Consider the following 23,536-nt stretch of genomic DNA (forward strand, 5'->3'; position numbering starts at 1 on the left):
TTGGGAAATCATTGCATAGTAATCCTGACACTTTATTCAATACATTCAAGTGTATATTATTTATGTAAACCTCATGTGCAGAGAGAAGCATCTTACACTTGACAAATAGCCAAGCCGTGATGAAACAGAACATTACTGGCATATTGTTGCTTTTCAGCATTGCTGCTCCCTTGCATTTGCTAGAGATTTCTGGAAAAAGCTGTTTATTAAAGCTTTCAGTACCCCCCTCTATCTGATAGTTAATTTCTGCTGTAAAATAAGAGAGAGGCCTCCCAGTCCTGCTATGTGACAACTCAGGAAAGCTCCATACCTAATCAAGGAGAAGAACCTCCTGACTTACTTCATGGTATTATACAACCCTGTACACACTGTAGGTGGTCTACCTCTTGAATACTGATCCCTAGCGTATGTAGTAATAAGCATTTTGCTAGACAAAGTGGTAAACTGAAATGAGAGTTAGTGATTTCAAAATTCTTTAGGGCACATAAACCAAGAGGAAACAGGAGAATTGTGGTATTTTGTAGTGATTGTTGTCACTGATGATGCTTTTAATATTTATTACACTGTTAATATATCATTAAGTTAATGGAAATATTCATAGATTAATGACAAAATATACACTATAATAGAAGAAAAATATTTAAGGCGGTTTTCATCCATCACACAGCTGAATATTGAAATAAATCAGAGCAATTCACAGTAAACTGATTAGAAAACAATGAGAATTCAGTTAGGTAAAATAATTCAGCTTAAATCAAAATAAGCTAATTTTTCAGAATGCTGTTTTCAGGTTCATTTTTTTCTGCAGGCACTTTCTTGAAAATAACTGCAACCACTTCTTTAAAATATATTTTTTTAATCAATAGTTTTTGCAACAGTTGAGATTGGGTTATTCATTGTAGTGACAACAATGTCAATGAACTTTTTGGCCTTAATGATTTAATTCTGGGAGCCGCTACTAATTCTGCTTATCATGAAACCTAAGGTTTTTTATGTAGGTTAATGATAAAAGTGGTTCCTGGGATGTCTGACAGGTTGGATTAGAGCTGCTGAGCCCCACACGAAAAGGTCACTGCTGCAGTACACAAGGGAGGGTTGTCACTGGGGGAGGTGGCATCGAATCTAGCCTACAAAGAGAGGCTTGGACTCAGTTAGGCTAGTCATTGGCAGGTATAAGTAGGATTTGCTTGCTGTCTCCTGCTTATCTTTGCCTACCAACAGTCTCCTAGCTTCTAATCACCACTGCCAGGCAGCTGTCACATCGATGGGACTGTCAGCTGCTCTCCTTCCTTCTTTCTGCTCCCAAAATTATTTGTTTGTGACGATTCCAAATAGAAAATCTTGAGCAAGCACAGCGCTGCTGGGTAAGCAGGGGAAAATGAAAGACTTGTATTTACTGACAGTTTTTTAGGCTGTGGAAAGCTCCTTTAGGTTTTTATTTTTGAAGTTCCATACAGTATTCTGTGCTTATCTTGATCTCACTGAGAATTCATATTCAATCCTAATAACTTTTGCATCCCATTTAAATGGGAGTAACTGAAGATCTCATTACTTAGGACTTTGAGTGATTAGTCATTGGGGTGTAGGTTTTCTAAAGATTCATAGAATAATGTAGCATAAAGTGGCCTTAGGAGAAAATTTTACTCCTTTGCAGAAGGTAGTATTGGCTATGAAATACAGCTTGCTAGAAAAATTACAGCTCAGCAGTTCACCCTGAAATGTCACAGCATTTCAAAGGCTTATCTTTCACGGTGCCACATGTTGCAAACTTAACTAGCTTGTACGTTGAAGCTTACATAAATAGTGAGAATATGTAAATGGGAGTGTATGAGAAAGCAGCAGTTTGAGAAATGACACCTGAATTACAAGAAATAAGAAGTGATTGTCAGCTTGCCATTTGCATTTAATGGTACCTGGGTTACCAAGCCTTGTCTGCAGTGGCGTTAAGTATGCTATCTGAATTTGATGAACTGACAGTCTGGTCTCACTTAAGAACACTAACTTTGTTTTATACTGCACTAGATTGCTCCATCTGGGTTATGTTTTTCTTACACCAGCTTATACATGTTGTATTCTCTATGCAGTCATTCAGAGGGTCCAGAATTTGGGAGTTTTTACTAGTGCTTTATGCTCCTGCGATACTGCAGTACATTGCAACGTAAAATAGAAATTTTCTTAACGGTTAGGAGAGCAGTTGCAGATTGCTATAGATGTTTCTTCCCACTCCCAAAAGCTAACCTTCAGTGTGGAGAGTGACCTGTTACAAGGCATGCATTACAAACTTCCACTGAGTTTAATGACAATGCAGATAGTATGCAAATGTAGTATGCAATAGTAACAGGAGTCCTCGAGGTTTGTACACAGCTCCTGAATCAATTTAACAACATTATCAATTTAGGAACTAGCCTAGTTAAGTCAAACACCATTTGGGTGGATCCACATATAGATTGCTACAGAACTGTAGAGCTTAGTTCAGGAGAGATCTAGTCTTGAAAAGGCAATTTAATGTTTCTACTTTCTGTTTGCCGCCCAGCCTCTCTGCAAGGAGCACTTACTACACGCTCCAAAAGGCAGAGGAAACAAAATGATTAGCTTGAAGAGCTGAGTAGTGGATTTAGGTTTGGAACATGAATATTCATCAGATCATGCTCCCCTAAAATAATCATCAAGCACAACCTTTCTTTGGGAAAAGCTGTCAAGTTTGACGAACTGCACATTGAGAACCTGACTTAAAAATGCTTAACTCAAAAATGGAAGAATCTTTTCAAGCAACATTAAACAGAGCATTTTAGTATTTCCCATTAAGTTTTCTTCAGTATTTGTAAAGTTCATTGATTTCAGAGAAATAAAAAGCAGCAATATATAAAAGATGGAAACTTAGGGCTCAGGAGTAAACCCACTCCTCCCTATCAAACTTTAAAAAGAGGCTAAAAAAATACATTCAGGTAATGTAAAGGGTACATTAATCTGTCTCATATCTGGGAGTGCAAGGTAGAAGCAAAGGCAATTGTCCTGGGTTCAGCAGTAGCAGTCATTTTTCTGCCTTCATGCTTTCACTGGCTAGCTGTATTGTTTGCTATAATTCTCTATCTGTCTCTCAAAAGACTGAATGGCGTGCAATAGCTGGGAATATAAGGCCATTTTATGATGTCTCTAGCTGCTTAGGTGTCACATTGTTAGACATCTACTCTTGAGAGTTTTGATCTCCACCCAAATCTTACACGTCAGAAAGAAAAATGATGCTACATAATGTTGTTAAATTTGGTATTTTGAATTACTCAGAAATGAGAGATGAAAACCCTCTAAGTTATGGTCTAATAACAAAGGAAATCTCTTTTCTCTAAGGGAAAATCCTAGAAAAATGCTAATCCTAAGGCAAGGATGTTTAGGGATGATTTATACCTCAGAACATAAAGGTTTTTTTTATGTTTATTCTAATATAAAAATGTATATTCACATAATCCTTGTGAATTCCTAATTCTTTTAAAAAGGCCATCTAAGCTCATGCATTTAATTGTGCACTGCTTTATGAAATAAATTTCTTGTCAGTGCTTCCTGCTTTTCAATTTCAAATTTATTTTGTCAGATTGATTTACATCTCAGTTTATTTTGTTTCTTCCCCAAGAGGCTTCTGCTTTTGTGAGTGTCCCAAGTAAGGGATTTTAAAATAAATGACTTCCAGTAATAGAACTATAAATAAAATAGTGAATATTTTCTTCAGACAAACTGAAGTCAGAAGTTTGTGTATCATAAAAATCAACCAACCAAAAAGCCAAAAAATTGTTAGAAAAACCTATACTAAAGTACTTGATAAGATAAAAGAATAATAAATAAGAATAAAATATCAGTAGATATCAGATTTATTTTTTTTTAACAAACAGATATCTTGACTTCTACTGGCAAGCTAATTTTGATAGTGGAAAGGAAGAAAGATGTAATGAGACTCACAAAGGAAGAAAGATATAATGAGACTCACATGCTGTACAATCTGGGGAAGAGCCCTTAATGATTTGTTTATTTCCCGGGGTTGCACACTCCAGCATTCCCAAGTGTAAACCACTGGATTTGACAGATTTGAGTATGACCAGAAGCCTGAAACAGCAGCCTGTCATGTTCAACTGTGCTGAATGATTTTAATAGCAGTGCCACAGCAAAAGAGTGGAGGCAGAGCAGCTCGTTGGTCTTGGGAGACTCCTCAGCTTTGCCATATTATAGGCAGACCGCGACTGACTCGTAGACATATCTTAGTAAGAGGAGGGAGAAATCAGATTTTTTCAAAGAAAAAGCTTGAATAAGAGAATAAAACCCCAATGGAGTCTGCCTATTTGTCATAACAAGCAGGAAACCTATGGTGTTTTCTGCAAGTGTCTGTAACAGTTGCATTCTCTTTTCAGTACATGGGAGCAGATGCCAATAGTTGGTGAAGCCATGAACAAGCCTATTTGCAGACTGCTGCAACAGGCTTTGGACTTGGACTTTTGTTTGGGACTCTCTTGTTGTTACTCTTCACCAGCATTAATTTCAGTAGCATTTTGTCTTAATACCTAGGTTTCTGAAGAACAAATGTGAGGCCAAAAGCCAGTGCGTGCTTAAACCAGCACATGGATCAGCTCCCTCATTACGAAGCTCTGTTAGATGCAATGGCAATGTTAGAGGTGCCACCTGAAAACCAGAACTTTGAACAAAAGATAAAAGAGCAAGCATCTTTATTAAGTTAGTGAGTTAGTAAAAGGTGGAGGGAGGGCGGAGGTCCTCTGTTCTCTCTGGTTTTCTTCTTCTTTGGAAAAAGTCACAAAATTTAGCAAGACGATTGAAGAACTACCTCCATGATAGTGCTGCTCCTTTGACTTTGCTGTGGCTGAAGCACTACAGTCAAGAAAAGGGAGCAGTGTTTTTTGTAGGGATTGCTTCTACACTGCTGCAAGGGAAAATGGTCACCTTCATTTATTTCTTAGCAATTAAATATTTACATAAAGGTTGCTCTTCCCATTGCTGATCCTATCTGTTATATTTTAGCATAGTAGTCTTGATTGTTACCCAGTATAAGGTTAGCTGTTCCTTTAACCCAGTTGTAGTCCTTCAAAATGATTTTAGGATATTTTGTGATTATATTTATGCCAGTTATCCTGTGCCTTTCCTGGAAATTGAAAGGTGGAAGGGTGTTAGATATAAAACTTAAGACTTTTTATAAGGGAAATAGCTGTAGATATTATAAATATTGGTTATTTATGGAAGAGCTGTAATCAGTGTTGGGGATTTTAAGAGGAAAGGGTTTTTTTTAAGAGATAGAGTTTCCAGCCTGCCATAGCATGTTCTCACTATTGCAGTTGCCTCTGCCCTTTCATTTCCGCTGCTTCTGATAGTTTTATGCGGTCTGTCAGAGAGCAAAGATTATCTGAATTTCAGGTTAAATGGGAGACAGCAGGGCAATTTCAGATGAAAAGTACACAAAGTACTTGAATAATGTAAAGACAATGTATTTGCTCTGCTAGCATTGCATGGGAGGATTTTTGCTGCAGGCCCTGTGTCACTCTCTGCAGTGCCTTTGGTCTCAGCTGTATGTGTCTGGGGTAGATATGATGCAGCAATTCACTTCTTGAAACTCTGCTCCCTGTTATTGTCTAGAGCTCTGACCTTTGTAAGTAACATCCATCCTTTTATTTATGCAGGATTTGAGCTTAGTGTCCCTCTCAGCTGCAATCCATCACATTTCCACAATCTCTTGCTGTCTGGTCTTTTGATGTCTTTCTTGCATCCTAATTCTTTCTGCAACATTGCAGATGAGTATTTTCATTCTTAGCTCTCCTAGCAGGTTGTAGAAGGGACTCTACTCCTTTTTGTTCTCTTTCCAGCATAACTGCAGGATTCATGCCTCTCCATTACAGTACTTTTTTGTCTTTTTCACATGGAAAACAGCATTGAAAAAACAGTGCGCATTCATCCTGTTGGTTGGTGTTTGGTTTTTTTTTTCTGATAATTTGAGATTCACCTCCTCACTTTCATAACTCTCTTGGCATTGTTTTTTTTTAGGGTGGTAACAATAAATAGCAAACTTGCTTTTCATATTACTAAAGTTAATTAAAAATTCACACAGTTGCAAGGGTAAGTTGCACTTAAAATGTGTCTTGCTTGCAACCCCAATGTAATCAGGATTTTTGAAAGATGTTTAAACTGGCTCTGAGCTGAGGTGTCCTATGCAGCAAAGTGGCCTGCCTGGAGGGACCGTGCCCCCACTGCCCAGAAGATAATCGTGTCTCCATCAGGATGCAATGGGCCTGGCATCACACCCTAGCTGATAGACAAGACTTTGCAAGTGCCAGAGTCTCCTCCCCTGTTGTCTGTATCTACCATTTTTCAAGCACACGTGCATGGCCATGGTGGGCTGGGGAGGACCAGCCAGAGGACTTTTGGCAACTCATTCACCACTTCATGTCTGTCCCATCACAAAATCCTCTTTCTGCCCTTTGGTCCTGACCTCATTACACTCCCCAGGTCACCCAAAATCCCTGAAAAGCAGCCAGAACCAAATCCCTCAATCATTTGATAGATCCTGACATGTTAGAGGAGTAAGTCCACTTGGGCAGTTATTTATGTGCATACAGGGAGATCAGGTGTTGTTTTTCTCCTGCTGAAGATGCTCAAAGGCTGAAATGGGTCCCCTTTCTAAAACCTGCAGTTCACACCATGCTGACAAGCTGTGTCAAGAGTGTCTTGAATCCATGATCACCATTTTTCTCTTTGAGTCAATCTGGCAATCATACTAATTTTGGTACTTTCGTCCCTTGGAGAGAGAACTCATAGTGAGATATGTTAGTGCTGCCATATTTTCAGCTGGAAAGGGTGCTTTTAATATGCTGTTTCCCTGATCTTTGAGCTGAAAACAGCCAAGGGAAATATTCTGTTATCCAGCAAAAGGATTGAAATTTTCTAAAGGCTTTGGGTTCTTTTTTGAAGAAAACTGTTCACAATACAGAATGCAACAATGCCTTTAGGAAACATCTGTCACCATACAAGGAAGAATACCGAAAGGTTTAAGGTGCATAAAACCTGGTATTGTTGCTAGTTGTGTACCTTTAGAGATTATATCAAAATCTGCCGTATCTTTGTAAAGGAATTTCTCGTATTTTGACTTTGTTTTTGCATTAAATTATGAGTGAAATGTGTTTTTTAATTTGACACAAGAGCAATTGAAATATGTTTGATTTAAGAAAAAAAAAATCATCTTTTTTAGTTTTATTTCAAGCATCCATTTTATACTGTCCTTTCCTTTATTATATTATTATCTATTTTTTTTCATGTGACTAGCGTATAGTATTGTATTTAATTGAAAATGCTTCAATTTAGAAAAGGCAGTTTTGTTCAGCGTTAAGTAGCATTTTCCACAATGAGTTGAAATATCAAATGAAGTAAATTAAACATCTGAAAGCTAAGATCTAAAAAGAATATTTACAGTGTTCTACTATGCCTGGTTGCACAGTGCAAAAAAGCGTAATTTCTGATTTTAACATGACAATGCAACTATAGGCTGACTGAAATTTGTAAATTAGTTCCTAAGTTTTTTCCATTTTTTGAGGAAATCATGATATTTCTATATTGTGAGATGTTTCATTTTCTATCAAAAAATCAGTATATTGTCAAATATGTTTTGATTTAAAATTTCCAGCTAGCTATATATCCACATAGCTTCATAATATTCATCCTGTGGAAACCTGAGCAATTTTATCTGGCCTGCAACTCACTCATACAACCCTAATTTCTCCAGACTCCTTAAAATCAGAAAAGGATTAGGCTGAATTTGAAGTAAATGATCTCCTACCCTCATTGGGAAGCTGATAAATACATGGCACACAGATAGTACTTACGAGATTATGGGACTGACAAAGATTGGGTACCACTGGGATATGGAATAACAAATACATATATTTGGAAACTTCTGGTGATAGAATTGATTCCAGTTGAGATATCTGAACAAAATTAAAATACAGTGGCTCAATAATTGCTGTTAATGACCATGTGAAAAGCAGGAATGTAAAAAGAGGTGCAAGTAAATAGCATTTAAAATTGCTGCAAATCCTGGCACAAGTCAGGATTAAAGATAACATTAAACTTTTCAAACAGAAATTATCTAAAACTAACCAATGTCAATAATCTAAATGCCCAAATAGCTCTTTAATGCAGAATGAGAATATATTGATCATTTGGGGAAGTGAAAACAAAAAAAAAACAAAAAACCCCAATCAAATCAAAGCTAGGATGACTAAATGCAAATAAGTTTTGTTCTGAAATCCATGTTTTCTAAACTCAGCAGCCTGACCTTCATGGGTGAGAAGGCTAGAAGGAATTAAAAATCAGGAAAAACCCCTCCAAATCTCAAACGTGAATAAAAATATTCCATGGACCTATTTTTTACAAAGAGAATAAAGATATGCCTAAGACAGAAGTCTGGTATTGTCTATGGAATCATGTATGTCTGCTATATTTAATCCACATTGCACATTGCTTCTCAGAGACACTTCTACTTTGCCTCTGTCTTCATATGACTTCATGAGAGTCATATGTCTTCATATGACTCTTCATGTGTATTTGCATGAGAGTTACAAACAATATTTTTTTAAGCCTGTATTTTTTCTGCAAAGTTTTATTAAAATTAGCCAGGCATCATGGATGAGCAAGGGCCTGAAGGCCAGATGCACAGAGAGCATGAGAATTGAAGTCTTCATTTCTTACTAAATGATGTTGAAAATAAGGTCATGGAGAAGCAGGAGAAGGTCCCTTCCTACTTCCTGCTTAAGCAGTAATCTGGGTCTTCACACAGCAAAATCTGGGAAAAGAGCAACAAGTGTGAGTAACAGTCCTGGCAAACAAAAGCAGAAGAAACATCTTTGTGTTCTGCTTAACTTGTCCTGTTCAGACAGGTTGTTGTCATGACGCTGGCTGCACGCAAGTAAGCCTATTAGGCTTCAGATAATAGGCTTACCCTGTTATCTGAAAATATTTGTGTGGATCAAGCTCTTAAATAGTTTCAAAGGTGAAGATTTTTATTCAGAAGCCCTTGAGGCATCGAACTAGCAGCTTTTCCCACAGTTGCAACTTGTTGCTAAACTGAACAAACCAGCACCTTGTCTTGGGGCCTGCTGGGAAAAGCTACATTGAAAGAGGGTAGGAACAGGAGGAAGCCCATTGCTTCCATTTGCTTCCAAGATAAAATTAATCCCATGCTTTCAGAAGGGCTGTATTTCTGGCTGTGCTCATGTGTGGTGGGGAGTGTCCCAGTCTCTGGTGCTTTCCCTGCTCATCAGGTGTCAGTGCAGGACTGAAAGCTCTGAGACCACCTTATGCCAGTGGATAAGAAGGTTATCAGGGACTGCTGCAGTGGGGTGACAAGGGCAGGAGGTGTCCTGCACTAAGCTAGTACAGTCAGCTTACAATTGTAAAGAACAATTTAATCAAAAAGAAATGAAATTACAAATTAAATGTAAAAATTTTGTTTTAGTTTCTGTCTGCCACATCTTTCCATCCTCAGCAAAGGACAGTGGGGGTAACAAATGTCTCTCACAAACCAAAACCAACCTTGCTTTACTCCCAAGAGCAAAGCTGAATAAAACTGTTGGGTTTAAGTCTTCCTATTTCATGAAGATTTGTAGGATGAGAATCATGACCAGAATGAGCAGTTATTTACTTCTCATCATTCTGCTAGCGTAGTTGTATACACTTTTTTTCTTCAGATTGTATTTCATCAGTTACAAACAGGAAAAATAAATCCTAGTATCTGCACATAAGCCAAAATAGGACAGGTACTTCTAACAACAAATATTCTTAAAGTTTGAGAGACCATGCCAGCCGAAGAGATTACCAATTAATCACAAGTTTGACATCAGGCAAATAATTACTGGGAACAGATCTCCTCTGAAGAATTATCTGGAAGATCTGTCTGGTTTCTTGGTATACTTCCTTACTCAACTTCATCAGAAGGATAAGGTTGAGTAAAGTGCTTTGATTTTTCAGTACCTCCTTCCAGCCAAAGCTCTTGACTGGCAGTTTGCAAAGGTGAATGGCAAATTCTGCTTATCTCAGGGTGTTTGAAGGTGCTGGTTTCCATATGATTTTCCTTCAAATACAAATGTGGATCCCATGAGATGTTTCTTTATGCTTCTGGGATCTCATTTCTTTCTTCGCTTTTGGGGATGTGAATTGACCATATATAAGGTGAAGAATGACATTTTTACTTCTGAAAGTGATAAGGTAACAAGGAATAGAGTTTTGTGCTGCATTTGTGTCTTCTGAAGAACTGCACGGGCACTGTAATTTGTTTATGTCCATTCAACTGATGTTAATTAACTTACTGAATCTGCATTTTAAAAACTTCAACATCTCTTGGATCCAAACAGTGTATTAAAAACTAAACAGCAGCGGGAAGATAATTCCATCAAAAGCTTTTCTCCCTTGGTTTGTTACAATATTGTCCTGGTGGAATTACTTCCTTACATCTTGCTTCAGCCCATATATTACTATTTTCCACAGACTGTTCAAAATGTAATTAAAAATGAATGCTGTTTATCTGCCTCATGCAAAAGAACTTTACATTCCAGAAATAAAAGATCTTTCTAGTAGGATATTTATTATTTTATTCAAGTAACACTTGCCTGAATGCCATTTTGCAAAGTTCCTTCTTCTCATTGTTGATACATTCTGTTACAAATTTAGAGGGAGTTAATGACTTTCTGCTGTCGCTATCATGTCAGTTTAAGTGTTCTATTCAGAAATAAGTGGAAACAAGAAGGGGTTATGGCAAAGACTTGTTCAGATCCTGAGGTGTGGGTATGCAGGTTTTGCAAGGTATGTATAATTATCACAAGAAATGTAAATCTTCCATCAGTTTTTTTTTTCCTGCAGGCTGTAAAACCAAATTATTTCTGAAAGCACTTATTAAAAGCTTGGAAGAAGAAATATGGAAATACAGTGACCTTGCAAAAATGCATTTTGCTCTAATTGTGCTCATGGGCTAGAAGTAATTTCTGTCGTAGGATATTATTTTCTAATTGGATCCTCTTATTAAAAAAACATTTCAGACATGAAATAAAAAATCCTCCCAAAGTGATACTGCATGAAAGCAGATATATTTGTTCTTTTGAATTATAAGCAGTTTTCCTTAGAATATACTGAATGCATTCATTCTGAAATGCACAAGGCATGATTTTCTGTCCATGACCTCAAAGTAACTCAAGATTAACGCTTCAGTGGTTGCCTTGTTTGGGTATGACAGGTAATATATTACCCCTGCTGAGGAAAAGGTGGTGAAGTATGAATCCAACTGGCCATGTTTTCATTTAGCTATGAGGATAAAATAGCTATAATGAAATTCATAGGCCCTGCAAGTTTCTGGTTTGATGCAGGGCCTGGGCTTTGGCTCTCACAGTCTCTGAATTAAAACAAAGTATTGATTTTATGAACTCTGTGCCATCTTGAATCTGTCTGTGAAGGGTCAGCATAGCTGTTTTATGAATAATAAGTAGCTGAGCTCATAGGATTTAAAACAGATTAATTCATGATGAATTAAACTTTGAAGGGGAATGTTTGCCAGCTGATATATTGGCTGGCAATCATGAGATTGTCTAGTGAGAAGTTCCTTTGAGTAACTACCGTCCAATTATTTTCTTATCTTTTCTTCTTAATGAGCCAAGAGATCATTTCTGTTCTCAAAAGTCAGTTAGGGGGGGTAGCTATAAGGTCTTTATTTTAGGCTGAATCCTGCCTTACTCTCCTGAAATACGTTCTGAAGTATGGGTGTCAGAGAGGACGGTAGCAGGCTGGACTGCATCTTAATATGCACTTCACTGTGTGCTCTAGAGAAGCAATATTCACCTCCATGGAGTGTGTTGTGGAGGCTGATTTTATGTATTGTATTCCCTGTTTTATGGATTTTATGTGTGTGAGAGTACCTTAAACACAGACTGATGGTTGGTGAGTTCTGTCTTCCTCTTGCAGGGCTTATGTGAGCAAAGAAAGGTGTACTAAGTTTAAGCTTTCTACTCTGGGCATCTAGTTTGGGTCCTTTACCTCTCTGATCTCTCTCCAGTCTTTCCTGCTTGTTCTCTGTCTGTTGACTAATGGATTAAATGCCAACCTTCGATTTCCTAACTCATAGTTAATATAGATACCTTGCGCATCAGTGACATGAATTGTCTTACACTCGAGGTAGCCGCTCACTTCACAGGTGGCTAAATTTGGAGATTTTGTTTTTTTAGGGCACTATTGGCTAATTTAAGTAACTATCCAGTATAACTGAGGGTGTCCCGGTCCTAGCCACTGCAGTAGACTAGTGTACCAGCATGTTGTTTGGCAAATGTGGAAGGAGGCTATACTAGTTATAACTTGTGTTTCTCACACACCTACTGCTTCTATGAGCAATGGTGTACAGACATCCAGAGACTGTAAGAGAGGGATGTGGACACCTGCATCATCTGAGGAGTCATTGACATAAAACAGCCAGCTGTGTGAAGCCATAGGAATGGATAACACCTCACTGCTCATATTTGGTCTGATCTTAGTATGTATTTGTTGATCCTCAAACACACACTCAGCAGTCAAGTTTCTCTTTAGCCCTATATGTTATGTAGCCCCTTCTTTTGTCATGATCTCGATTATCTTATTTTCTCTTTAAGACCATTTTCCCCAGCAGCAGAAGTACATGTGGGCACTGCCCTCTTTGTAGTCACTATGGTAATGAACAATTTTAAAAAGTTTAAAAGCTTGGAGTTGTTCTGGAAAGCAAGTAAAGGTTTTGCTAAATGTGTTTGTTCAGATTCCCTGAATCCCAAATCCATACACAAGTCCCTGGGGATACATGTGTGCCACTGGCATTAACAGGAAGGTGACTAAGGATTTCTTGTTTCTAAGCAAGATACACAATGATTGTAGGTCTACTACTATGATCTAAAGCCCTTCATGTGCAGTACAAAGCATGTGACAAAGTGCTATTTTTCATTCAGAGTTACAATCCTTCCTCGATAGAACAGTTATTTTGATGAAATGAGTTGTTTAAGAGGAAAGGTTTTAATTTTGTTTTCTAGAGCTGTATTCTCCAAGCTGTAGTTCTTGCTTCTGCTCTCAAAAATGGGTAATGAGCCAAAGAAAACAAAATGCCAGCAACTTCTCAAACTATGCCAGGGGCTGTACGCACTGAAGGAGCCATAATTTTTCAGCAGACTCTAATAGCACTTTGATTGGAGTCTTGCTACCTTTATATGTCTGAAAAACTGCTTCTGAAAAGCTTTTTCATTTGCATACTTAGGCCACTTTGGCTGGAGTAACTCTCAAGAATTAATAAAGTATGCTAATGGTTGAAACAAATTCCAGGCATTAACTCAGCTTGTCAGTATGGTGGAGTTCACTGAGATGGCAAGTTTGAGGGCTTGTAGGAAAATGCTAAAATAGCAACAGGAAAAGTGGAACAATCATTGTGGTTGTGTGCTCCACCATGTCTTGTCTGCAGTTAGAGACTGCTTTGATTTTCTGGAACAAGTACCGTGAAAGGAGACTATTTTAGGTATTCATGGAGCTAACACAGGTTGTTAGTACCACTTCCTCTTGTGTATCTTCAGGATTCATTGCTCTCCCGATGCAGTGCATTTTGTATTTTCAGCCATCACACAAAACATCTAGAAAAATTTGTTGCATATTCTTCAGGTCTTTATTATGTAGGGTATGATCAAGTATTATCTGTCCTATATCATTAAATCTTTGCCCTAGAGCTCTGTTGCTTGCCCACCTCCTGTGTGAAATAATGTCTTATGCCATATAAGTATTCCTCATTTGGCCCATATACTTCAGCATGTGAACTCAGAATTTTATTATTTTCAAGCAAAAAAAAACCCAACAAATACCTGTAGAAAGCAAACACAGAATTGTAATGAGCACAGCTGAGTGTAATTTATATTTCCATTTGAGGGAATACTTGTGGGAATATATTCCTAGTTCTACATACTGATGTTAAGCACCGGGTGTTTTGACTTCAGACACCTTGCTATTTCTAGAACAACTATGTGATAGAAAGGTCACTGACAGGATTATTATGGAGAGATTTTTCCGTATTAGCACACACTAATGAAAGAGAGACAGAGAGTGGTAGTGAAGACTAGCCAACTGTATAGATGGCTATATTCCTCACCTTCATGGAGTATTTGATGAGATCAAGGAGCCGGAACTTTGCTTGAAGCATCTGGAGCAATTTGTGGAGAATCAGGATGTGTACAATATTTACTTTCAGCATTTTCAGGAATTAGAGACAATGTGGAGGTGTTCTCCAGAAGAAGGGTTATTTCTTGGTTCAAAATGAGCAAGAACTGTTCAGATTCAAAAGATACAGGCTAGAATTAGAGGTGAATTTTAGCTAGTGCTAATAATCTCATAGGCAAATGTGTTAATCAAATTAAAACACAGATCTTCTAAGCAGGAAAGAATATTGGTAACATTACTGCAAAGAGCCTGGGCAAACTGAAAGAGCATGAGGCATGTTTCAGGATGAAGGTTGTAACACAGTGGCCATAAATCTAACCAGGGGATGCGGCAGAAGCCCCTCAGTGTCTATTACTTGGTTGGGCATGCTTGTTCTAGCCCACAAGAAGAAGGGACATTCCTACTGCAGTACAGCTTCCCTGATGAGATTCAGCCTTGTGAATGACTGAAATGATGGAATAATTATCAGAATCAGAAAGTTGATAAGCTGAATGTTACTTGTGCTGTGTGAACTCAATGAGGTTGTAAAGCACTCAGTGTAACCTTAATTCAGATTTCCTGTGCACATACATTTTTTGGTCAATCATAGTATGGTCAACAGTATCTCCTAACCTCTAAAGTCCTTATTTTATATAAAGTTTAGATTGAGGGTGTTCAGTTTTAAAGCAGTTATTTCACATTTTGTGTATTCCTTGTTATTTATCATGTGCATCCTCTTAATTTATTTATCATATGTCATTTGAACATTTTTCTGAAGAGAGACTCTCTTAACATGCTTTTTAGTGTAGTGTCTGAATATCCACAGCAGAGATTGTGATTTCAAACTCATTTGTGTATGTATTGTGCCCATTTTACAGATAGAAAGCTGAGGTACAGCAATAGTAAGGCCAAAAAAAGCTGCTGTTTTTTGACATAAGTAACCTAAATTTTAAGATATCCCTGCAGCAAACTATAGATTGAAGGCATACATTTGTACGTGTTACATCTTTGCAAGGTAGGTTCTAAAGGAAATTAGAAGCTCTGTATTGCTGTCTGGCTTATTAAAAATGTTGGTTAAAGCAGTCAGCTAATAACCTACAGGTTGTGGGGAGTCTGGTACACCAGGGGCTTCAACTGTGTGTCACACAGTCCCTTTCATTACAGAAGTCTTTCAACTTCTTTGAAAAATGACAGAAGGCAGCTTGCTTTAATGCAAAATTCAGATTCACCCCTAGAGCTGACCTCTTACAAGCTATAAATTAATAAAGTGTTTCTAGAGAAAAAATAGTATGTGGTTGTGTTATCAAAAAATGTGTTGTTATGTACATTCCTGATGAGAGCAGGGAGTGCTGGGCTGTGCGCTTGCTCTCTGTTTGCTGATTTGAACCCAGAACTAGGCAACACCCAGCCGGCTGAGCTGAGCTGCTGGACAGGGAGGAGCCTTTGCCAGTTAGCTGAAAAAATCTATCAAGCATATACAAACAGTGATTTTGAAGAGATTTATACAAGTCATCCATGATTCAGAGGATTTATCTTAGAAACAGCAAAATGCACATCCTTAATGTGAAGATTATAGCTATTAAGGATATTAAGTACTCTCTCTTAAGTTTTGAACTTTACCAGCATGAATAAACATGTCACCTAGCTATGCCTCTCCAGAAGTTATGTGTCTAGAACAGGCTTTACCAACCCTTTCCTCTCTAGGAGAGGGAAAGACATAAAAAGGCACCTTCAGTGAACAGTTCATCCCACAAATGTGAGATATTTTAAGCAAGGATGAATTCCCTCATAAAGGAGCCTGCTTCTTTGTGCTGGTTAGAGAGTACACCTAAATAGATAGCTTAAATGAGATGCCTAACATAGCTAAAACTATAGGAGATGAATCCTAGTGCAAGTGATAAGATGAATGGTTTTCAAACCCTGTGGCCTGGGAATAATCCAAAAAAAAGATTGACAGGTGGAGATGCAGCACAACTGGGAGTATATGGCAATAAACTAAGAGTCATACTGTAACACCATGGAATAGCAATTGCGTAGAGAAGGGTCTGAGAAACACAGATCAGCTTCCCTTCCATGGAAAAGCAAGGCTTTTGTGAGAGTAGGTAAATGACATTTGTATAAAAGTAGCCTTTCTCTCATTTATATCCTCTGCCTTAATCTCCCAAAGCAGAAGACTTGACAGCCTGTGCTTCTTGAGAGATGTGTATTGTGTTCTCTGTCAGCTCTAGTGACTGTATTGTCAGGGAATCCTATTTTGATGACCTTGCATGCACTAGACAAAGGGTGAAGACAAGAAAATAAAACTTACAGAAATACTGGCTTCCTGCTGACAGTTGATTAGGCTGCAGAAGAGATAGTCCTTTTATTTTTCTGTAGCCTGGGAATCCATCAGGTGTCTCCAAGCCATTAATAATGCTTTGGCTAGCAACACCAGGTAGGTTTAATGGATTTCCCTGCCAGTGTGCTGAATGTGATTGCAATGAAGCATGAAACAACCTGTTCTAGTAAGTTGCACTTACAGCTGATGTTAATTTTTTAAAAGGCACCTGTGTCTTCCATTAATTGAGCTAGCAACCACTTGACAATGAGTCAATAATTAATTAATAAGTCTGAAAACTAATATACATTGTACATTAGGATATAGCACTGGAAATTTTCTGGTAAACCTCTTAGAAGAATAAATAATCGTGTCTATTGATGTTGAGATGCTTTCTGCCGATCAACACACGGTATGTAAAGTAGATGTGCTCCTTTCTCTGCAGCTGGGATGACAGCAGCTCAGTTAGTAGTGGCCTCAGTGACACTCTTGACAACCTCAGCACGGATGATTTGAATACCACCTCATCTGTCAGCTCTTACTCCAATATAACTGCCTCTTCAAGGAAAAACACTCATGCCCAGGTGAGTATTTTTTCATTGCCTTTTTTTGCAACACCCTGCAAGCATACAAGATAACAAAGAAGAACACACAGTATCAATGCCTGTGAAACAAATTAAATACTAATATTGTAGAAACTCCTCTATCACACTTGTGTGTAGGAAGTCTGTGGATCCTACTGACCCAACCCTGACCTGTGGACTGACATCTCAGATGCTCTGCTTGCAGGGCACATATCATTGTTGAAGGTTATGGCTGACAAGACCCTGTTCTGCCTGCCCCAGGGCAGCCCCCACTGGTCCCAGCCTCAGGAAGCCCCCAGCCCCTGCTGCACCCAATACAAAAAAAGCACAATATGACTGGATCCATGATGCGTGAATTTCTACTCACTTCATTCCATTTGGATTATCTCAGCGAAAAGATAGCACAATTTAAATTAATATATTTTTTGTATTTCATGAGCTGATGAATGTCAGGGAAGAAAGACATAGGCTATACTGTCCTTTCTCTGTTCTCTCCACTGGGATTAAAGAGGCTGAAGGAAGGAGCCCACTGATGGCAGAACTTCTCTCCAGTCAGATCCAGGAATAAAAGTTATCCCTAGGGCACACAAGGGAATAATATGTAAGTCAAAACAAGGTTCTGAGCAGCATAAAGCCGCAAGCTGTATACATAAATACATATATACATGTATGCGTGTATACACACACACACACACACACACACACATACATTTATAAAGCCCTTGTGTCAGGTATCCCAGTGTTTCTTCCCAGCTTCCCTTAAAATTGCAATTGATGAAAAACACAATAGAGAATGTTCATAGGACTTGAGTCCCCTCAAAAAAGAAAAACAGAAGAGTTAGTCCCTATAGAGAAGTATCCTCTTCCATGTCATCTCCTGTTTACAAGCAGGGAACTTCAAGACTTAACACTTGGCATAGGGGGAGAGCTGTTTCCTCCAGTGATTTCATGTCAAGTATTCAGGACACGAGACCGACACTTCTAATTCCATATAGACTCCTGCAGGCAGCCAGTGCCTGAAATTAGGAGATCTGTTTTGTAGATGTACACTGTGGCAGACTTTGTCAACAGGAGAAAAACATGTATTTGTCATTTCCCCTAGATGACAGGGAAATAGAGTTGCTGTGGGAATTAAGATTTTAATCTTCACCAGGACATATTCCAGACAAACATCATACTGATGCAAAGTTACTCACACAGATGCAAGCACTCTTCAGTCCTTACCATTACCTTTCCTACCCCATCAGGATCTCCCATGATTGCTAACTGGAGATCAGCTTCTTCCCTTTCACATCGATAGTGATGGCCTGCTTACTTGTTGCACTGCATCATCATCATCATGATCAGGAGATCTCAGGTTGACTATTTAACTCTTGGCAGGTCTTTTCTTTGAGAGATCTCATGTTCTAGTGGCACAACCAGACATTATTTGCAAATTGTTCAGTGATAGACAGAGATGCAGCACATGTTCAAATGTTGCTTTTCTGCCAGAGTTGCTTTATGTTATGAAGGCTAAGAACAGACTTTTATCAGGTCTGTCTTTTCCAGGCAGATTAATCAGAACACACTGTACTTCATGCTAGCCTGCAATCTCAGTCAGAAGCTGAGATGAGCAGAATATGTAAGTATTTTGCCAGCTGTTCTCCAGGTGTAAGGCATACTTATGTAACTCAGAGATCTCTTTTGCAGGCTTTTTAAGTTATTGGAGCAGTGCAAGCTGGCTATAGCCTAAGGCAGAAATTGCATATTTTGTTGTTGTCTTCTTATTTAAAGAGGATTAACATTGCTTTTTGGATCCCATAATGGTGAAGAGAGGCTTTTAGAAAGTACTATACTTGTCATTTCTTGGAAATGATGCAGTTTACTTTATAAATGAATAGTTATAAACACACAGCTATACATTTTTGAGTAAAGTTCTGGGAACATCACTAAAAACTCTCTTTTGAAGGACCCTGCAATATTTGTCTAGATGTAGAGGTAAGCTCTTTTCTCATCAGTCCTTACCCAAGATCTGTGCTAACATCTTCAAAGCACATGTGAGATTACAGAAGTGCAGAGAGCTTTTGCATTTTATATGTCTCAAACAACAAATATGTAAGCAGCAACTGATTATTCTTTTGGTCATCTAATCTATACTAATCCTACATATGACACCAGTGCTCAGGAAACAACCAGAGGGCTCTGTGGGGGAGATGTTACAACTCAGAATAATAAACAGCCCTTCCCTGAATGTGATCCAGTTTGCAGGCCTGCTTAGTTTGGCTGTACGGGGATAAGGCTATGAGGATACCTGGGAGCAGCACCTCTTTTCTTGCTGTTAATGAGGGACAGAGGTAAGCAGGACTGGTTAGATGATAATGTGCAAATAAGGCTTGAGGCTGAGGTCAGAAGGCTGCAGGAAAACACAGGAGGAAGGTTTACAACAAACAGCCTGTCACCACAAAGAATGAACGTCTTGTCAAACATAGAGGGTAGGGTCAGTCTCCAACATTTCTATTTAAGCCACTTTCACAGCTTCTGCATTGTCTGCCTTGTTGGGCTACTCCTTGCAACACATCCTTATTACCCTTATCACACCCCAGGGAAAGAAGATACCACAGGGGTGTTAGGTCCTCACTGGGTCAACTTCCACATGGGTCTGAGTTTCAGGGTAAGCGTGACCCTGCTGCTAACCTTCAACCTGCTGGTGGGTAGTGCTTGCGTAAGCCTCTCTTCTGGGTACTCTGCTAGCTGATATAGCTAGAGTGAGATTCCTGTTGGAAACAATTCACTGCAATGGAAACAAACCAGTAGAAATGGTACTGATATGCAGTAGTACTGATAGTACTGATCAGTACTGCAGTACTGATAATTTTGCTGAAGGCATTTTCCTTGCTTACTGGGTGGTACAACATACTGCTGCTGGAACGTTATTCCTAATTTGGTCAGTGGAAGGCTTAGATGGGAAAAGGCGAGAAACGAGACTGAGGTGATTTTAATAGTATATTTAGTAACTCCCTCATTCAAGTTTTTAGTAAAACCTCTCAGTGCAGCGATTTGTTTCTGAAATTCAGAGGGAGCTGAGGAACAATAAGGTATCACCACTGGTGATCAGAGTAAATTAACCTTCACTTTGTTATGGTTTATCTATGCAGAAACAAGTTGAAATATTTTGAAAATAAAAGAAAAAAGAAAAATGTCTTTCACAAATGGGAATGGTTTTAATGTTTCAATGGCACTTGCTACAAATACAATGTGCTTGTTCTATTCCATGCCTGTGATTTGACAAACCGGCATATACTGAAGATGTTAAGATTGAGCATTTCTTGTGCAAATCTCTTGTAGCTGAAGACAGACTCAGAGAAGCGCTCAGTTACAGATAGTGAAACCTGGGGCAGCACTGAAGAGCTGAAGAAGCCTGAGGAAGACTTTGACAGCAGTGTAGACAGCAGTGGCAAGTGGAAAGGCCTTCCCTCGGGGCTGTCTGAAGAGTCAGAGAAGGGGGGCCAGAAAGCATCTTTCTCTGTTTCACAGACCGGATCCTGGAGGAGAGGCATGACTGCACAAGTAGGAACAACTCAGTCCAGGCAAAAAGCAGGAACAAGTGCACTCAAGACTCCAGGTAGGAAACTTCTGTAGTTCAGATTACAGCATTGAAAATTAGGGCTTTATACTTAGAATTTATCTATAAGCAGTCAAGAATCTTTAGTGGGCTAAAAATGGCTATTATAAATGTGTGACAGACATGAGGAACTGTAAGCATATTGTTAGTTCTTTTCATACATGGCTGCAAGCCAAGATTGTGATAATATACTAACTTGTTCATCTCTACAACTGTTAGTTTGCTACACTGCATACTAATAATTTATTAATCATACATTAATATATCCATAACAAAACCTATGTTTGCATTTTATTTTACAATCATTTGACTGTGCCAACCTGTATTAAGGAATTGAGTATTTTTGGACTCATCTGTGTCTTATCGTTTAGAAAACCTGTACCTTTGATAATTGAACATATGCATAAAAATGGACAAAGATTAGAAGCTGAGATAAAAAGACTTAATGCTCAAGGAAGGGGACTCAAAATCACTGTTTCTGAACTAAAGCTGAATTGTCACATTCAAGATACTGCACATATTCTGTAGTTCACTGTTAAGAGTCAAAAACTTGTAAAAAAAAATCTTTTTACTCTCTTTCTTCAGTGCTAGATGATTTCTTCCCTAATTTTAAAAGGCCTCTTAGAAATACTAACTACTTCTGCAATCTAGTTTTGAAGTAAAAATCCATCGTTGGTGGAAGACATCTTTATAAAGACCATGTAATCCATCATTTTACTAGGGAAATATTAATTCTTTGTAGGACATTTTCTAGACCTTTGTCATGTCCCAACAAAATCCCGTGTGAGCATGCTTTAACCAGCAGTTATGAAGGCAACTAACAAAGATCTCAGAATAAATTCAAATCCTTTGTGAGACTCTTTTTTTCTATGCAATGTTTCTGCTAAACACTGGTAAGCCTCTGCTCTACAAGATCCCTGAGGAGCTTTGCCACAGACAGTGGTCAAATGAATGCAGAAATCATAGAATCATAAAACCATATGATAGTAAAAGGTGTACTGCTTGCCAAACTAAGTTTCCCAGATCTGTTTTGCTGAAGATGAGCAGGCAGCCGCTGCGCAACAAAGAACTGAGACCCTATTTTTTTTTTTTTTTCAATGATATACTAATAGTCTGTGTTTGCTGCGTAGGAGTCTGATCTGTACCTTGGTGTGTGCGTGTAGCATAAAATGTGCACTGGATAAAAACATGGGTGGATTTAGTTCTGACTTATAGGAGTTGCTCTTTACTACAGTTTAGTTCCTTCAGAGAAATTTGGCCACGCACCTCCAAAACTTTCATATTCTCTTGAAGAGTGAATTAAGAACTTTGTTATTTTTTCCTTATTAGGAGCATACAAAAGATGCTTAAAGAGAGATTAAAGAGAAACAGTATTTTTTGTCTGTTTGTAAACTAAGTATTTTCTTTTAAGATAGAAGAGAATATCTTATTAAACCTCTCTGAATTTTACAATAATATTATGTGAAAATATATGGTATAGGCATGTGTCAGTGCAGTACTGAAGGCAGCCTCTCAGAAAATCAAAAATCTTAAGAAGATATGAAGGATATAGATCAATATATATACATACAATGATAATATAATCTCTCCCTGATATTTTTGTGTAACTAAAACCAGAACAAGCTTAGTTTTAAGCTAAAAAAAAAAAATGTAATCAGTGAAAACTAAAGAACTCAGTAAGTACCACTAATTTCTACATGCATAATTGATAGCATACCTCTGGAAATGTTAATTACATGTTATGTTGTATTTTCAAATATTATTTCTTACACATAGAAATGTTATTAACAGAAAAAAAAAAAAAAAGCCAAATAAAATTCCTTAGAGTTCATTCAGGATAATTTTCTACACCTGTGTTCTCTAGCTATGTATGAAACTGGAAGTTCCTGGGAGAATTTTAAGCTCTTAACACCTAATGTTTACCTGTGATGTATCATGCCTGCTACTGACTGCTGATGAGGGACTAAAGACTAAATTAGTCTGTTTACTTCCAGTAGTTTTCCTTTTGCGCATTTTTTCATTTTTGAAATTGCAGCCATATAGTGTGGATATTGAGACATTCCAGCTTAAACACAAGTGACCTTTTCAAATATACTTTCATTTAGGAAAAACAGATGATGCAAAAGCTTCAGAAAAAGTGAAGCCCCCCCTGAAAGGAGCCTCCATTCAGCGCTCTCCATCAGATGCGGGAAAAAGTAGTGGTGATGAAGGAAAAAAGCCTCCCTCTGGCATTGGCAGATCAACTGCTACAGGGTCCTTTGGATTCAAGAAGTCTGGAATGGGATCTTCTACAATAATCACCACTAGTGGAGCAACCATCACAAGTGGGTCAGCAACTCTAGGGAAAATTCCCAAATCTGCAGCCATTGGTGGGAAGTCCAACGCAGGGCGGAAAACAAGCTTAGATGGTTGCCAGAACCAGGATGATGGTGTCCTGCACATGAACTCCAAGACAACTCTGCAGTATCGAAGCTTGCCTCGCCCATCAAAATCCAGTGGCAGTGGAATCCCCGGCAGGGGTGGCCACCGCTCCAGCACCAGCAGCATTGACTCCAATGTCAGCAGCAAGTCTGCAGGTGCTGCTGCCAGCAAACTACGAGAGCCAAACAAGATTGGGTCTGGGCGGTCCAGCCCTGTCACCATCAACCAGACAGACAAGGAAAAAGAGAAAGTTGCCGTGTCTGATTCTGAGAGTGTCTCGCTGTCCAGTTCCCCTAAATCCAGCCCAACTTCGGCGAGTGCCTCTGGCACATCAGGACTTAGGCAGCCAGGATCCAAATACCCAGATATCGCCTCCCCCACCTTTCGAAGGTTAGTGCT

At 38.5% G+C, this 23,536-nt stretch overlaps 1 protein-coding gene across 12 annotated transcripts in view; it reads left to right on the forward strand.

Moving 5' to 3' along the window:
- The window catches only part of NAV3 (neuron navigator 3), a 540,674-nt gene that overhangs the window by 455,936 nt on the left and 61,202 nt on the right, over positions 1–23,536 (forward strand). For all 12 annotated transcript variants that reach the window (XM_062613809.1, XM_062613807.1, XM_062613808.1 and 9 more), the window contains 3 exons: positions 16,977–17,115; positions 20,440–20,716; positions 22,822–23,527. In XM_062613809.1, the coding sequence (XP_062469793.1) occupies positions 16,977–17,115; positions 20,440–20,716; positions 22,822–23,527 (1,122 nt within the window). The remainder of the gene's footprint in view (positions 1–16,976; positions 17,116–20,439; positions 20,717–22,821; positions 23,528–23,536) is intronic.

This window comes from Pezoporus occidentalis, unplaced genomic scaffold (genome assembly GCF_034315485.1).
Source record: "Pezoporus occidentalis ecotype Australia unplaced genomic scaffold, CSIRO_AGI_Poc_V1 ctg17, whole genome shotgun sequence".
NCBI lineage: Eukaryota > Metazoa > Chordata > Aves > Psittaciformes > Psittacidae > Pezoporus > Pezoporus occidentalis.